The 19097-nt window shown below is 38.4% G+C and overlaps 1 protein-coding gene across 1 annotated transcript in view; it reads left to right on the top strand.

The window, feature by feature from the left end:
* The window catches only part of MYO10 (myosin X), a 71885-nt gene that overhangs the window by 49921 nt on the left and 2867 nt on the right, over window positions 1-19097 (top strand). Inside the window, exons 24-37 of the mRNA XM_072154760.1 lie at window positions 1602-1845; window positions 3171-3266; window positions 5360-5453; window positions 8373-8428; window positions 8844-8986; window positions 9081-9275; window positions 9361-9518; window positions 9694-9817; window positions 11367-11664; window positions 15996-16203; window positions 16623-16759; window positions 17278-17398; window positions 17794-18243; window positions 18388-18579. Coding sequence (XP_072010861.1) covers window positions 1602-1845; window positions 3171-3266; window positions 5360-5453; window positions 8373-8428; window positions 8844-8986; window positions 9081-9275; window positions 9361-9518; window positions 9694-9817; window positions 11367-11664; window positions 15996-16203; window positions 16623-16759; window positions 17278-17398; window positions 17794-18243; window positions 18388-18579 — 2516 coding nt within the window. The remainder of the gene's footprint in view (window positions 1-1601; window positions 1846-3170; window positions 3267-5359; window positions 5454-8372; window positions 8429-8843; window positions 8987-9080; window positions 9276-9360; window positions 9519-9693; window positions 9818-11366; window positions 11665-15995; window positions 16204-16622; window positions 16760-17277; window positions 17399-17793; window positions 18244-18387; window positions 18580-19097) is intronic.

The raw sequence follows: 19097 nt of genomic DNA, 5'->3' as shown, positions 1-19097 counted from the left end.
GAGGCTGCGGTCACACGTGGTGTTTTGGTATGTGTTTTTCATAGCATCGCAGAAACGCATGCATTTTACATATTTCCGTGTGTGGTTGGTTTGAAAGTGTTTCACTTCATTATTGGAAATCTAAGCAGCTGTTTACACTTCCAGCAATGAAGAAAAAACACTTTCTAAGCAGCCAAACGCATCGTAACATGTAAAACACATGCGTTTCTGTATGTGATTAAAAAGGTAATGAAAATGCCACATGTGAACGCAACCTTCAGGGTGCTGTCACACACTGCAGTTAAAACTGCACGGAATGCCAATTTAACAGGTGAAAGACTTGAACTGTACAGGTGAATGACATTTGTTCAGTTCATGTCTTTCACCTGTTAAATTGACAAAATTGCGCCTAAAACCACGTCAAAACTAATTGTGATGCAGTTTTAACTGCAACGTGTGACTGCACCCTCAAGTATGTCAACTAATTACAATTTGCATCTTAAAATGGGGTCCAAGAAAAAAATCCTCACTCTGCACCTGCCCTGGACCAGGTGCAGATTTGTACCAAAAAAGTCACAAAAAGTTAGCAAAAAAAGGCACACTGAGTATAAGCCTAGTTTTTCAGCACAAAAAAATGTACTGAAAACCCAAACTCGGCTTATACTCAAGTAAAAAAAAATATATCAAAATTCACCTTTCTGGCTTCCCCACTGCTAGCTACATACTGGAGGATATGGGCTGGCAGGCTATATACTGGAGGATATGGGCTGGCAGGCTATATACTGGGGGGCAGGTGCTGGCTATATATAATGTGGGGCAGGGTCCGGCAGGCTATATAATGGGGAGGCTGTGACCAATGCATTTCCCACCCTTGGCTTATACTCTATTCAATAGGTTTTCCCAGGTTTTTGTGTTAAAATTAGGGGCCTCGGCTTATACTCTGGTCGGCTTATACTTGAGTAAATATGGTATATAATTCGTATAATATATATGATATATATAATAAAGAATATAAATATCGTATAGTCTAAAATCAAAAACATATTCAATAGATCATATTGTCTCATATCAGACATTGTCTGATCTTTTAGATGCCTGGAAGAGATGTCTCTTTCAAAGACAGTGGTTACTGTACAAAAGACCAAAGTGAATAATAGATGTATTGTATTGTGGATTTGGCAAAAACAGTATGTACCTGCCATTGACGTCAATGTAGTGATCGTAATACCATTAGCAACACTGTCAGCCTGTAGGGTAAATTGGTTGTCAAACTAGTTATTTTTTGCTGTTAGAAGAACTTTAACCCTTTAAAGAGTTTCACAGGATATTACGTTTATTAGTGCAAATTAATTGGAAGGACACCCACCATATTGCTGAGCCCATCTGACATTCTCAACAGATGCACATTATACTGCAAAAAAAATTTATGCCAAAACTGATCTAAAATAAATAAAAAATGTCCCTGTGTATTTTAATGCAGCAATCCTTTTAGCCTCTGTCGTCAATCAGGCTGATAAAGTTCCAGTACATCACCTATATTTTTTCATGTAAAAGTAAAATTATAATGGTCTTCTATTACAGTTGATCATCTAATAATCAAGTCTTCCATTTCCCTTCTACAGGTGGGATGATGAATACATGGAAAAAACGCTGGTGTGTCTTGAAAGATGAGACCTTCCTTTGGTTCAGGTCTAAGCAAGAAGCTTTGAAGCAAGGCTGGCTTTATAAAAAAGGTGGAGGATCTTCTACTCTGTCCAGAAGGAACTGGAAGAAGCGTTGGTTTGTGCTAAGGCAATCCAAGCTGATGTATTTCGAAAGTGACAGTGAGGAGAGGCTCAAAGGAAGTATAGAACTGCGGGAAGCAAAGTAAGTAACAGCAAAGTCAGATCCATGTACAGGGGTTAAATTTCTTGGTTTTAGTCCTAAATCAAACTAGTAAGGTGACACAGTGGGTCCACAACCCATTTAATGTTTTACCTTTAAGCACCTTTCTTCCCCTGTTTATGCCCATTGACTTTCATAGTTTCGTTATAGAAACTTGATCTACATCTACATTAAAGTGTAACCATTCTTCCATATTTTTGATATTGTTTAGGGGGGGTAGTGTTGTGAACTATTTTCTATTATACTTCATTTAAAAATTCTTCTTAGTTTTGAAAAAAAAATAGACTGCAATTGCCTCTTAGTTGCAATGTTACTTCCACATTGCTATGGCAAAGCTGACATTATAGATGGTTCTCTCCTCTCCTGATTGTTACACAGCTGTGTTAACCTTTCTTGTTCTCTCCCTGGTTGTAATATACTATGAGCACTCAATTCAAACATCCTGCTGAAAGTGAAAGGGTTAATCCACTCTCTGCCAGAGCTGTTTAACCAAACACAGGGAGATTAGATGTGAGCTCATGCAGCCTCCATACACACACTGTTATATGCTGGAATATGCATCTCTGTGGGAGGGAGTAGCTTGATTTTGTATTACAAACTAAGCAGAATTTGTTAATGAACTATAGTAGAAAAATGTGCACCACATTCATGTCCCACAAATTAATGAGAAATCATAAAATAAAAATAAAATTGAGCTTCATGGGGGGAGATGGGGGCAGTATAGGACTGTGACTTGCTGGGAAAAATGGAATAGCTTGACGAAAGTAACTGGACGAAACTAGCAATGCAGAGTTCTAGTACAAAGTAAGGCATTATGCATATTGGCCTTTTTTGTAGCCCGTATCGGCCGGTGGCATCAATAGGAGTTGGGCACCTCTATCCATGGGAATTGGCCACCTCTATCCTTGGGAATTGGGCATGCAGTGTGCATCACCGCACTGTGAATGTGCACCATAGAAGTTTACTGAGATGCCACTGCTCAACCAGCTCACGGCCCAAGAAAATGGTTATGTGCATGAGGCCTAAGCCAGCTAATAGTTGTAATGTAAATGGGACAAAATATGCATCAGATGTATCATGCAGGATCGGCCAATGTGATGGTGCATATTTAGATTGTTTATAATGTTTAAAAATTAGACAGAATTAGTCAATTTACCAATGAATTTGTTTGTTTAATTGCCTTTAGAATGTTAATTATGCAGATTCCGAACCTAAAACTAAACTATAATATATGTGGTGGGTAATAATGTTTAAACCAAATAGATTACTATCCTATATTTACTAAAAGGTTGTTTCATACATTACAGAGAGATTATTGACAACACAGGCAAAGAGAATGGCATTGACATCGTGCTTGGAAATAGGACATACCACTTAGTTGCAGAGTCCCCTGAAGATGCAAGGTGAGACCAACTATTCACAATCATAAGCAATGATTGCACCAAGTGAATGAACTGTGAATGCTCTTCCTATACACAGAAAACTACAATAGGACAAAATTAAAAGAAACTCTTTTACTTCCAGTGGTAACACTTTTATATAGTCCAGGGATGTCTTTATATAAAGCAATCCCATTTACAAAATGTATATCAGTTATACATAGTATTTATTTTTAGGTAATTCAAAATCACATAAACCTCATACCGCCCAACTTTTACAACACCAAAAGAGGGACATAAGTTGTAGAAAATTTTACCCCACCTTGTATCCATACTGTATAATACCAGCTTGTTGACTACTACTCTTTGTTATTGCGCCTTTTAGTGGATCCTCATATTATAATGCCCCCAACATCTGTAACACCCCACCAGGTGTAATGCCACCCTTACTGTTGCACATATAAATTGTATAAAACCACTTTCTATGTTCCTCACATTATAATGCCTCCTGTCCTATGTCCTCCAGATGTAAATTGCTGCCCTGTTCCCCATAAAGTGACCCACCAATAATGCCCCCTTCCTGTAGCCCTTTAATTAAAATGCCCCTCCCATAAGCTTCCATTAATAATATCCCCCTTAGCCATTCCCACTTGTAATACCAGCATTTTTTGTAGCCCACCTTTAGTACCTCCTTTTCTGTTTCATTCCCACTTTAAATGCCCCTTTTTCTGGAACCCTTTCTTAAAATGTTGCTTTGTAATATCCTCCTATTTATGCACTCCCTAATTATAATGCTACCATTTAGTATTCTCTGGGGGTGACACAGAGGCTGGCAAGCGCAATGAGATCATCAAATATAGCCAGTCCACTTACTCCCTGCTTTACCTTTCCGTTCCACATCACGTCACCATTCTAAGAATGTGTTCTGGGGTCAGCAGTATTCTGAAGTACACTTTTATACATGAAATTGCATTAGCTGTCTCTTGAACATCCAGTGCTTCAACAGTGTAGAGTTTGGTAGTAATACAAAATTCGCCACCTGCTGGTAATTTATAAATAATGCAGGTCACATCTCAAATTTGCTTACTGTTGTTTATAGCTTCTTTCTGACCTAATTATCCACTAATCATTTCTGCCTTATCAGTCATACTCTACATGTTTGTAAAACTTATAGATAACTTTTAAAACGTATGCCACATAAGACTGTCCTGTATATGACCGAGAATAAGGAAATGTTATTTTAAGTAATAAGGAAATTTATCGTAGCACGTAGACATATATCTAATTCAAATCCTATGAAGAAGTTGGCACACAGTTTTGTTAATAATTTTGGCCTTATCCGGTTTGTGACCCATATCTAACTTTTCCAAAAAAACATTGGAGGATAACGATTTGTATTTCCAGTACACGAATGCAGGAACTTCTGTAAAGCACGTATACCTGTTACTCCAGTACGCTACTACAGTTCATGTTAGATGGCAGAATAGAAGCTTGTATGTATGATATATGAATATGTGTGCACTACCAGTAGCCAACCACTAGTAACCACATACTTACTGGTAGGCGTTTTCTTACTTATAAAGGCACTTATTTTCTACTTACTGGAAACTGTGGAAATGTGATGCTCGGCGCTCCATATTTACATAATTTTGCACACCTCTCTCGCCTTCCCCTGATGCACTGACATCACCTGGCTGGCGCGGATCACTAACACGCATGCGCAGGACAATGTCACTGGCTCTCGGTCAGGGGAAGGGGAGGGAGTTATGCAAATTGGTTCCACCCTGCAGTGCTGGAGCCTCATTTAAATATTTTTAGAACTTATTTTTTCTTCACATTTCCACAGTTTCCACTAAGCAGAAAACAACTTCCTTTATAAGTAAGAAAACTCCTACCAGTAATTGAGCTCAACTAAAAAGTACGCTTTACAAGTAGTTGATTTCCTTTAACATACAGCACCTAAGTGAGTGACTCTATATATAGGGTATACTTTTTATGATTTAAAAAAAATAAAGGAACTAATGGGACTTTTGACTTACAAGTTGTAAGATATATTGAGAATAGGGTTCTTTATAAAAACATTTCATGACTGTTTACTGTCTGTGTCCTTCCTACAGTCAGTGGTTCAGCGTTATGAGCCAGGTTCAGTCATCCACCGAGCAGGAAATTCGGGAGATGCATGATGAGCAAGCAAATCCACAAAATGCTGTGGTAAGTGGAAATCCTTTCATTACTCAGCGAAGCATATAAGTCAGTGATTATTGTAATCCTATGGACGTTTTTACTAATTTTTGTGTATGGGCACCATACATCTGTCTTTTTACAGAAGAATTTGGTGTATGGATATATCTGCTTCAGTGCACTATACTTTAGATCCCTGTTGTGACATAATGTAATCGGTGGCAGTGTTTTAATAAGATGCAAATTAAATGGAAAAGCATATCTGATACAAGAAGTTAAAGAGAACCTATCACCACCTTTAACATATTCTTCTAGTGACTCCCTATCATAGAGCCCTATTAACTAATTGACACCCTTCTTTTAGCTAAAAAATATTTTCCCTTATATCCACATAAATCAACTTTATGTTATATTCCCTGGCATCAGAGAAGGCATGTCCTGCCTGTCTCAGCATGTCATGTGACCAGAGTGACATCATCACAGGTCCTTAGAGGGGTTGTAAGGTGGCAGACATTGCCCTGCACATTGCAGACAAACAAAAGTAGCTCAATACATAAATACAATGTTATCAGCGATTTTAGGTACTTTTAGACATAATGAAATCTGAACTTATAAGGTTAGCTTTTGTTTATACTACCTGATCTCCTGGGAAACGACATGTAGACTGTTCCCTCCGCTGGCCGCGCATGCGTGTTCAGCTGCCTGTGATCTGCAGCCAGTTCCACACTCCCTCCTCCTGTGTGCGCGCATCTGTGCACCACAGGAGGTAAAGCTTGTTGTAGCAGCCGACTTAGTATACAGTGCACGAGCCTTCAGTCAGTGCAGCAGTACAGCAGTCCCGCCCCCTCCTCCTCTACAAGCACAAGCCCACAGCACCAGCAGCCAATCGCTGTTGAGCTCTGTATTCTGTGCACGAGCACACTCTGCTTGGTGGGAGCGAAGCATCATGGGACTTGTAGTCTCAATGCAGAGTGCGGCGGCCATCTTGTTTCCTCGGTTCCTGCCTGCAGGAATAAAGAGGTAATTCTTTGCAAAAATAGCTATTAACACAAAATTCAAGTGGAAGTTGTATGTAGTAGATGGTGTAGGAGTTTGTTTTGGAGGTTCAGGGACCGTACAACCCCTTTAAGCCTCCTGACATTACAAACGGTACACCTTGCATATATTTGATCACATTAAATCACAGTAACCTCCATGGAATTCTACTCCTCCCCATCCTCCATGGAGGCTGCTGTGATTTCATGGGGTAGATGTTGCAAATGTTACAGGACCTTAGATGATGTCATCCTGATCACAAGACTATAAGTGCCCAATGATGTAACAGAGCTCTCAGTATCATAGAATGTCAATCAAGAACAAGGAGGCAAGGTAATGCAGGAAAATTTAAATATGCACATCACTCGCATGACTCACATGACTCACATCGGGTGAGTTGCATATAAGTTTACAAACTGATTTTGTAACATTGCGGCCATGGAAAGGGACCATTTAGGGATAAGGACAATACTTTTTAATCAAAGTCTTAAGGGGAGCTTTATCATGGGGCAGGGTATATGTGCAGTGTTAAATGCCGTCCTATGTGACTATCAGCTCTGTGTGCTCTATGCGAATAGACTGCACCAGCCACACGTATGTTTAACATCTGCTCAATTTTTGCCTTTTTGCGATGTTTTGCACAGGAAATTCTCAGATACCTCAAGCATAAAATTTTGCTCAATTTTGAAGTTTTTGCTCAATCTTCCCCTGTAGTAGCAATGGACCCACATACACCATACAGTACATACTGTGGTGCAGTTTTTCGATTAAATTTGTGTTCTTTTGAAAATCCTCAGTTGATAAATGTGGTGTTTCACACTCTGTGGTGTATTTTTTCCGCCATTGCACGACTTTTGAGTTGTTGTTTTTTTCTCACTAAAAAACCGCTAAAACGATGTTTGCCAAAAAGCTACACAGGACAAATGATAAATCTCCCCCTTAGTCTTTATTTTGGGTGTGTTAATTTGCATGACAGGTTCTCTTTAAAGTAACTCACTATTGAGCTCCCGGGTCAGCATGTTAAACTTTTTCTTTTCAAGGGAATCAGTCAGCAATTTTGTCAATACTAAGCAACAGAACAATTAGTTTAAGGAGAGTAAACACTAATTGCAGTAGGAGTACAGTACAAACCATCACACTCCTCAAGTTCTACAATATTTACAGCAATTTGTGCTTACAATTGATTGTTCTGTTTCTTGTCTCGTCAATCATAACATTACTGTGTCCATCTGTGTATAAAATGTATTCTATTCATCTTATATCATGCCAGATGAAACTGACAACTCGCAATTTTTATCTACGATGTACCAAGCATGACCTCCCGTGCCAAATAATTACAACTGACAAGATGTTTTCTCGTGTGTGTCCTGTAAATATAAATAGTTCTTTAGCTAAACCGTGTTGGACTGGTACTCCACTAAAAGATATGGCTGTGAACTCTCTAGATCTATATAGTGCATATGTCTGTCCATCATAATATATGCTGGTACAATTCACTCAATGGGGCACATTCACTAAGAATGGGGCAAACTGCACTAAATGTGTCTTGCCTGTGTATAATGCAGGGTGCCCCATATTCATGATTTCTGGCGCACGTTCTTCAGGAGTCTGGCGCTCCCCAAACTGGCCTGACAGAGTGCACCACATTTTTCTGGTCTATCTTTAACATGGGGTGTGCAACACACTTCTGTCGGATTGAGCATCGGTGTGCCCCATAATTTGTGCCGCATGATGCCTAGTGCAGCAGGGTCGTGTGCGACTTATTTATGGTGCAGACACTTGTTAAATACCTGTGCATGCAGTTTGCACTAGAAAGTCCGTCAGAAAACTGGCGCACAGCCCTTAGTAAATGTGCCCCAATAGATAAATGCTATCTGGTGTGATTAATGAATAAGATATTTTCTCTTTCGGCAGGGCACATTGGATGTAGGATTGATTGATTCTGTCTGTGCGTCTGATAACCCTGATAGGTGAGAAAACTATGATTACCTCATTAATAAAAGGTAAAAGTTGTAGAAAATGTGTAATTTTAATGCATATTGTTATTGTTCTCCCAACATTGGACTTGGCAAGACATACACATAGAAGATAATAATCAGTACATAAAGACAACACAGCAGATCACATCACACACTAGGAAAATGCCCTGCAGTCTATAAGGGCTAGGCTTCTATGACATTTGGCATGATACATTTACAAGTTATTTGAATGGCGACTGGCTAGCTTTACTGTAAATAACAAAATGAGAGCCCCCCCCCTTTTGTTTGATATGTAATTATCTGCTCCCTGAGAGCAAATTATTATTGGGCCACTAGCTATTGTGCAAACAGTGTCCATGTTTACTTAACAGCTAATAACATTTTCTCACTTTTTTTCCACTGCTAGACCAAATTCATTTGTAATCATCACTGCAAACCGTGTCCTTCACTGTAACTCTGACACGCCTGAAGAAATGCATCACTGGATCACATTACTGCAGAGGTCAAAGGGTGACACCCGAGTGGAAGGACAGGAATTCATTGTTCGAGGTGAGAAGCAAGTTCTACCTTAGGCTAACTGGATACTGAACCCCCATTATGCTATAGCCACATAATTAACATTGTACTTTATGTTATATTATAGGTTGGCTACACAAAGAGGTGAAAAACAACCCTAAAATGTCTTTGTTGAAACTGAAGAAGCGTTGGTTTGTCCTTACCCACAATTCACTAGACTATTACAAGAATTCTGAGAAAAATGCCATTAAATTGGGCACATTGGTTCTGAACAGCCTATGTTCTGTGGTGCAGCCGGAAGAGAAAATCTTTAAAGAAACTGGTAATAAATTTGTAATTTATAACAAGATCCTTGATGTATTGAAAGTCAATATTGTAAGTATTCATGCACATCAATTGTTTAACAGGGTACTGGAATGTAATAGTGTATGGGCGCAAACACTGTTATCGTCTGTATACAAAGCTATTAAATGAAGCTACAAGGTGGGCTAGTGCTATCCAGAATGTAATTGACACCAAGGCGCCTATAGATACCCCTACACAGCAGCTCATACAGGACATCAAGGTGAGAATTTACTAAATAAAGAGGTTAATCTGCAGCCATCACCCGGCTGGTAAAATATGATAATATCAAGGTGTGTGACATTTGTATAGAATATAAATATTCCTATTATAAATAAAGAACCAATGTTGGCTGTGACATGAACCTGTCAATTGAATTGTGTATTTTTGTTTTTAAGGAAAACTGCTTGAATAATGACGTTGTGGAGCAGATATACAGAAGAAACCCAATTCTGCGTTATACTCATCACCCTCTGCATTCTCCGTTACTGCCGCTTCCCTATGGAGACATCAACTTAAACTGTATGTCATTTATTTTATATATATTGTACATGAAATCACATCAGTAAATGGTAGAGCAGTAGAAGCTGAAAAGACTAATATTCACTCTACAATTTTTAAGAAAAAAATCTTCAGTAAAAAAGTATTAAGATTCCTGTTTTTTTCTATGTTAAAGAAATGCGGTGGGTAAAACTTCTCTGTATGTATGCATGCTCATACAGTAAAGAGTTTAAATCTTATATAGACAGTCATTAGGAAATATTGATCTTCAAAAATCACCATAGCATCAGTCTTACTGCTTCATCATACCAATAGGGCTAACCCCAACTGCGGTTGGGGGTTAATGGTCTACATATGTAAGGAAAATTAAAAATGATAGAATCATTTTTTATAATTCCTACTATTGGCCACCAGAAGGAGCTTTAGCTGTGTACTTTGCTAATGCACAGAGAACACAGTTCATAGATGACTAGGAATGGGAACAGACCCTATTTCCTGTGCAATGAACAAGACTTGTGATGACATAATTATGGAGGAGGAGCCAGAGGGTTATATGCATGTTTGTTATGTTCAAATAAAGTCATATCAAAGCACTGAATTCAAGAACACCCTCACAGGGATCATTTTCACATATAGAAGTCACAGATTTGTATATGACAGGTAACTGTGTTGATCTGCAGCAATCAGATCAGCTCACAGCCAAATACATTCCCTGCTGTTCCAACACTTGTTCTCCTACTCCTACAGGAGAATAAAAGCAGTACACTTACCCCTCCCCGATCATGCCATCACTTTGAAGGGCCAATAAAAACCATCAGTATTCAGTACCTTGCATTAAAACAAGACAAAGATGATGCTCCCTCTAGCTGCCAGTAATGGAATATATTAAAAATATTCTTTACTTTCTTAGTATTTCCTAATGTGGCCCAAAAATTGGCTCAGAAAATTGATAGACAGTAATTTCCTTTGACATATCAGGTATTTATGCTATACAGCAGTGATGGCTAACCTATGGCACTGGTGCCCGAGGTGGCACTCAGAGCCCTTTCTGTGGGCACCCAGGCCATCACCAGAGATGACTCCAGGTATCTTCCTGCAGTCCCAGAAAGCCCAGGACTTGGTGTGCACAGAGCTATTTTAAAGTGACAGCCCTACCTGGGACTATTTTCTGCTTTATTGGGGTCCTCAGGGGCTGGTATCAATGAAAACTGTGACAGAGAAGGGAGTATAAATCACAAATTAAATTTCTGTGTTGGCACTTGGCGATAAATAAGCGGGTCTATGTTGTAGTTTGCACACTCAGTCCCTAAAACATTTGCCATCACTGCTATACAGTATCCTGCGGAAATGTCATAAGTACGTAAAATGGTTCTTCTGTTCTTCTAATATGAAATGCAGTGAAGAAGTAATACTACTTTTAATAAATTGTATAGTCAGCCCCCTTAAGTCATTGTTATCAGTACAGCATATTCTGTAATTTAATAGATTATGCCTTCAATTACATTAATTCAATTATGCATGTTATCAGATTGTCCTGGAAACTCATCAGCGATGTCATTTCTTGTTGCAGTGTTAAAAGACAAAGGCTATACAACACTCCAAGATGAAGCTATCAAGATTTTCAATTCTTTGCAACAGCTTGAGTCTCTCTCTGATCCTGTCCCTATAATCCAGGGTATTCTTCAGACTGGTCATGATTTAAGACCCCTAAGAGATGAGCTGTACTGTCAGCTTATTAAACAGACCACCAAAGCTCTTCATCCTGGCAGCACTGGGAACCTGTACCACTGGCAGATACTCACATGTCTCAGCTGTACCTTTCCACCTAGTCGTACTATTTTGAAGTATCTCAAATTTCATTTGAAGAGGTGAGATATGTTTATAAGTGATAAGTACTAGTTAAATGACATATTTAATTCAGCCTACATCATGACTAGAATTTCTGCAGGGAGAATCTGTCTTGCCTGGTAACAGGTTGAAGGGATCAGGCTCAAGCCCGTTGCCTATCAGCGAGTTTGGTCTGACAAGCTTGCTCTGAGTGGAGGTGGGATTTACCAGGCTGAACCTAGAATTAGTGAACTACTGAGCGATTTTATCTCATTATCCTTCCTTCCAACTATACATTCTTTTATGATTATACTTGTTTGATTTATCTTAGAGGATGATATATCAGGCATGTGTGCTTGTTGACTCGGCAAATTCTTCTGAAACCCCCTTATACACTTTTGCCTGCGCCTTTTGAGAGAACTAAACTTACTTACACAGATTGTATTATAGCTAAAATTAAAGCTTTTTTTTCACTTAACCTACCCTCCTTACTTCTTCATAAAAGGAGATTATTCTGTGTGGACAGCAGCACACCTCTATACAGAGGGGAGGGAGAGTAGTGCATCACAGTAGCAGGTCTACCCCAGTGGCGTAACTACCGCTGTAGCAGCCGTAGCGGTTGCTACGGGGCCCGTGAGGTTCAGGGGCCCAGGGATGCATGGTCCCACTCCCTGCTGTGCTTTGCCACGGCAGGGGCTAAGTGGTCCGGGGCTGCATTGCCGGTGCCTGCCGGATCGTGCCCCGGGCCCCTCCCTCTGTGTCCCGGCCACCGCCCACACCTCTCCTGGTCCGCCCAACTCTTTCCTGGATAGCCTGCCCGCTCATCTTCCTGACCCCCCCGCTCATCTCAATGACCCGCCCACTCGCCACCTCTCTGACCCGCACAGTTTACACTCCACCTACCAGCACAGCCCCCCCCCCCCCCCGCGCTCGCACTGCCGCCCCACGCTCGCACTCACCCCCCTCCTCACTCCCCCCCCCCGTTTTCCCCCCGCTCACGCACGAAAGCCGTCTGAATGACACCGGACACCCACCTGACGCCAATACAGCCCCCAAACTTCTTGAAAGGTAAGTATATACAGATGTATTTATCTGTGTGTATATATGTATTTACATGCATATATATAACTGTTTATATATGCATATTCTGTGTATATATATGTATATACTGTATATATACTGTTTATATATGCATATTCTGTTTATATATATGTATATACTGTATATATACTGTTTATATATGCATATTCTGTTTATATATATGTATATACTGTATATATACTGTTTATATATGCATATTCTGTTTATATATATGTATATACTGTATATATACTGTTTATATATGCATATTCTGTTTATATATATGTATATACTGTATATATACTGTTTATATATGCATATTCTGTGTGTATATATGTATATACTGTATATATATACTGTTTATATATGCATATTCTGTGTGTATATATGTATATACTGTGTATATACTGTTTATATATGCATATTCTGTGTGTACATATGTATATACTGTATATATACTGGTTATATATGCATATTCTGTGTGTACATATGTATATACTGTGTATATACTGGTTATATATGCATATTCTGTGTGTACATATGTATATACTGTGTATATACTGTGTATATACTGGTTATATATGCATATTCTGTGTATATATATATGTGTGTGTGTATGTGTGTGTGTATATATATATATAGTATATATATATATATATATATAGTATATATATATATATATATATATATATATATATGTGTATATATGTGTATATATATATACTGTGTATATACTGTGAATCTGTTTTAATACTATGCATATGTGTATATATGCATCTTTGTATTTATGTATATATATTATATATATGTATATACTGTGTATAAATGCATAGAAGCAAACACTGTATTTATATAAGCATATATATGTGCACATTTAAATATAATATATATATATATATATATATATATATATATATATATATATATGATGTATGTGTGTTTTTGTATATGGTAAGTATGTATGCTGTATATACTGAATGTGTGTTTATTTGCTATATGTGTGTATATTTTGTATGTATATGCAGCATGTGTGTATATGGTGTTTTTATCCTGCATGTATGTGTATATATGGTCAGTGTATACTGTATGTGTGTGTGTATATATATATATATATATATATATATATATATATATATATATATATATATAATATATTGTATATGTGTATAATGTGTATACTGGGTATGTGGGTATATACTGATTGAGTTTGTATATACTCTGTGTATTAGTGTATAAATGTATATGAGTGCATATATGTGTATAAGTCTATACTTGTATGTATATGGGTGTGAGTATATGTGTGTAGAACTTTATGTGTGTGTATATATCAGTATATAAATGTGTGTAATTGTATAAACATGTCTGTATAGGGGTACATTCACAAGAACGTATGGGGGACGTATATCTTACTGCAAATTTGCTGCCGGATATACTTCCCTCATAGGTGTCTATAGCGCCTGGGCTCGGTACGGTGAGCACAACGAGTACTCACTGTTTCGAGCAAAAGAGATAGAGCATGCTCAATCTTTGGCCGTAAGAACATAGAATATATATATATATATATATATGTATATATATTATCAATTTTTTAATTTTTTTTTAAGGGGAAGGGGGGCCCCGTGCAGAAATCTGCTATGGGGCCCAGCCTCTCCTAGTTACGCCCCTGGTCTTACCCCCAACAGCACAGACACGATTCCAAATTCAGACTGAAGGTGAAATTTAGAAAATGCAGAATAGAAGTCATATACTCCAAAATGCACCGATACCAGAATTTTGAGTGCGTTACGATACCTGGAAAAGTATCACGATACTCGATACCAATGCGATACTTTTCATAAAAAGAAAAAAGCGCTATCTGAAATGTTTGTTAAAACATTGTTTTTTTGAATCACCATCTTCCCAAAGTCAACACTGTCTAATTTTTGCTCCGATGGAGCTAGTTGAGGGATTGAGGGACTAAATTTGTTGGGGATTTTTTACGGTGCTCACTAAACGGGTTAAATAATGGATTATATTTACAGATTGTGAGTTACAAACGAGGGTGTTTTATTAAAAGTTTTGTTTTTTATTATAAAAAATGGATTAAAGGGGTATTATTTGTTGTTTTTTTTTATTTCTTAACTTTTTAGAACTTTTTCTTTTGTCCCAGGAGGGGGCTAGAAACCTAAAACTAGCATTTCTAAGTGTAGGTTGCATCAGGACACACGGCTGCAACCCTTTGGCTGCAGTCACACAGCGTTGTGTTTCATAAAGCTAGCGCATGCGGTCGGGGGGATTCGACCCAATTACATATGCGCATATTGCATTTAATTAATACAAGAATCCAGGGTCTGGTTACCGATCGCATGTGTTTCCTTGGAAACACATATGTAATAGGGCTGAGGCCCGCCTACTGTGTGCTAGCGTTAAATTATAATCTCAATACTAGTGGCACGTGTGACTTTTCACAGTAAGATCATTATAAACACCCTTCAGCCCTGCTTCCAGACCTCTATGAGTTCATATGTGGCATTTTTTGGATGAGGTTTTAAACTCATGCATTTTACATGTTACAATGTGTTTGACTGGTTTAAATGTGTTTTTCTTTATTGCATTGCAAGTGTAAGCAGCTTTCTCCCAATGTTGAAACAGCTGCTCAAACTTCCAGCAATAATGAAAAATGCTTACCAGGCAAACGCATAGTAAAGTATAAAACGCATGTGTATCTATCTGGGTGCGTTTAAAAATGCATCCAAAAAGTGCAACATGTGAATGCACCCTAATTAACAGTGCAGAAACATATTAAGCTACACCAGTCTTGAGCTGAACAGGTCATGGACCAGCATTGAGCGGGCTAATCTTCTCTCATGGCATTGGCAGCCTGCAAATTGGCTCTGACGGACACTGGGAGTGGGTCATGTTTCTTCCGAGGTTCAGGACTAGGGTTCAAGACATTGCATAAGGGTCAGCGAAGTCAGGAGAACTGGGGGCAGGAGAAACGTAGACTTCATTAGAAGTTACCTCAAGCGCAGCAAAGAATCTCCCTGCTTCTGTCTCCTTGCCTGCGCTCACACACAGCATGTACTGCCTTCTCTTTGATTGGTGGAGAAGTGATCACATGGTCAGGATCGAACAGCAAGGAATCCTGGTATTTAACCGTTTTAGCCTCTTTTAAAACCGAAAAGGTATAGAAATTTTGATGCATTGTGCTACCCTACTCCAAAATGGTGTCATCCCTTATGTATACAGCTTGTGCTGATGATTTATTCAGAGTTTGATAAAAATGTAAGGTTTTTATTTCCTATTTTTTTAGAATAAGAGAACAGTTCCAAGGCTCAGAGATGGAGAAGTATGCTGTATTCATCTACGAGTCATTGAAGAAAACCAAATGCCGGGAGTTTGTACCATCTCGAGATGAAATTGAAGCCTTAATTAAGAGGCAGGAAATAGCAACCACAGTCTACTGCCATGGTGGAGGGGCATGTAAGATCACTATCACCTCTCACACCACAGCCGGCGAGGTGAGACCTTACAGAAATGACCAAGAACTCGACAAAAGATGGACACTAACCAAACGCATTAGATTTTATAGGACCTTTGGGAAAAGAAATAACACGATTGATTTGATATATTCAGCACATCCTATTCCTTGGATAAATGAAACCATCTTTCTTTAGAAATGTAATTAGATTTGTGAAATGGTGAAATGCTAGAATTTATGGTAGCGTAGGTATGTTTAAGTTCGGACAATGTTATCCTTATGCTAGTTCTATGACCACCTCCGGATGCCATAGTGGAGAGTCACTGGACTATGCAGCTTTTTAAGGACTGAGCATATTTTTGAATTACATGGGCAAGAATGGTTTGCAGAGGGTAATATTTGTAGTGGCTACACACCAAAAATGTAGATGCACTTAGAAGACTAATTTTCTCATTATAGGTTGTAGAGAAGCTGATCCGGGGCCTGGCAATGGAAGACAGCAGGAATATGTTTTCCCTCTTTGAGTACAATGGAGTCACAGAGAAAGCCATTGAAAGCAGAGCTGTTGTGGCAGATGTAGTGGCGAAGTTTGAAAAGTAGGTTTCATGTGTTTAACATTCATAATAAAGTATTTTGTTTTATTTTCTATTAAACTTTATTTTACTTGTATATATATTTATCTAATTTATTCATAAACCAGTTAAACAGGATAATGAAAAATAATTTAGCTATAAGTAATTTTCTTCCCATATTATGAGTCAGACTACCATTAATGGCTTCTTCAGTTACCCCCAGGCCAAAACTTGAAATAGAACTATGTAAAGTTAAGTGTCACAAGAGGAATGATTGCCACTGCCAGTATTAGTTGAAGGTCTACTTTGGTCTTCTGGGACTGAACTACTCCAGATCTACCCACTGAGTAATTTCTTCTTATTATATAAACAATCAAAAAATGTATATATATATTTTATATCTTTTTTATGATATTCTATGCAGAGATTTTTTAAATATCAGTCACTTGATAGCTCTCAAGTATTAGAGCATTTATTATTCTCTAAAGGAATTTATGAGCAATGCAGAAAGAAATCTTATACACTCTTTTTGTCCTTGCAAGGCTTGCAGCAAGTCCAGATGCGGGAGACCGGCAATGGAAGTTCTACTTTAAACTGTACTGCTTCTTAGACACAGAACACGTGCCAAGGGACAGTGTTGAATATGCATTTATGTTTGAACAGGTAAGAGTAATCTGACCACCTTATCTATATTACAATAAGAGAATTGACAAATCAGTTACGTCTGTTTATTGTTTTCAAAATGTCTCTGCCGGTTTGCACCAAATTTGCTACTTTTTGTAAACCCACTCCACTTTTCTCTTTAGACTTACTCCAGATGTTAGACAGATTTATGAAGTGTCACAAATAGTTGCAAATTTAGGCGCACTTCCACTCCACTTGTGTGGTATTTTAACAAACAAATTGTATATCCACTGAATACTTTAACATCCCATGCACAACATTTATCAAGCTGTCCAGGCCTCTTTAATAAATCTTTTGTGGAAAAAAATCTAAAGACACTATTAAAAAACTTGAGCAGATCTGCCACACTGACTTCACATTATAACTCTTCTTAGGCACATGAAGCAGTTATTCGGGGCCACTATCCAGCACCTGAAGAAACTCTACAAGTTCTTGCAGCTTTAAGGTTACAATATTCACAAGGAGACCATAGCCCACACACAACTGTACCAGAAATGGAACACTTTTATCCAGTACAGAAACTGAAATCTCGAATTTCCCAGTCCACCAAAGTGTCCACCCCAATTGAAAGATCTGAGAGAAAAAGGTCTAGTTTCTTGGAAGGAACCTTAAGAAGAAGCTTTAGAAGTGGTTCTGTGAGTAAACAGAAAGTTGAAGAAGATCAAACTGATATGTGGGTTAAAGAAGAGGTGATGTCAACCAGGACCAATATTATTGACAAATGGAAGAAACTACAAGGAATGACTTCAGAACAGTGTATCACTAAATACATGGCTCTGATAAAAGAATGGCCTGGATATGGATCCACATTGTTTGATGTTGAGGTAAGACTTCATTGTGTAGATCATATGAATGGTTTTGTAATCGTGTTGCTTGTTGTACATTGGATAGAAAAGAAAGGCATTGCCGGAGTTTATAAACTGAAGTATTTATTATCTACAATTTCTGCTTGTTTGCTTGCTCTTTAGTGCAAAGAAGGTGGATTTCCTCAAGAACTGTGGTTAGGTGTAAGCGTTGAATCTGTTGCGGTCTACAAAAGAGGAGAAGGAAGACCTTTGGAAGTGTTTCACTATGAACATATCCTTTCTTTTGGTGCTCCATTAGCCAACACCTACAAAATAGTTGTGGACGAGCGGGAGCTTTTGTTTGAAACAAGTGCGGTAGGTACTCCCTTTCCCTTTATCCATGGTCTATAGGATAATGCCATAGGTGATCTCCCCAGCTCCCTGCATTAACTATAGTAGACAATAGTTGAAATCTCCACTCCAGGTCAGACATGGTCTGAACAGGTCAGAACTGGCAGAGTTTACATCCACATCTAGCAAGAGGCTAGAGCATATTAGATATGGAACGCTGGGGGGGAATTTTAAGAATGGCACTTAAAATGCAGTCTATATAAATCCCCCCCAAAAGTCCTAAACCCTTCCTTACTATTTTTAAGTGGTAATTAGGATCTGCACTCTCGTAGTAGTTTTTTATATAGAAATCCTGCTGCAAATCAATAAAATGTATCTATCATAGAGGTCAACTTACTGCTGCTCTTATAAGGTTCTGTAGCTCAAAGGACCATAAGCCAGATGCAATCTGAAAGATGAGATGTTTATCTTTAAACCCCTTACCGATATTTGACATAGTAGTATGTCACGGGTGGCAGGGACTTGCCACATCGTGATGTACT

The sequence above is a fragment of the Engystomops pustulosus genome, chromosome 5 (assembly GCF_040894005.1).
Source record: "Engystomops pustulosus chromosome 5, aEngPut4.maternal, whole genome shotgun sequence".
In the NCBI taxonomy this organism is placed as follows: domain Eukaryota; kingdom Metazoa; phylum Chordata; class Amphibia; order Anura; family Leptodactylidae; genus Engystomops; species Engystomops pustulosus.
The sequence above is the reverse complement of the archived record's forward strand: the minus strand, read 5'-3'. Positions and strand labels throughout refer to the sequence as shown.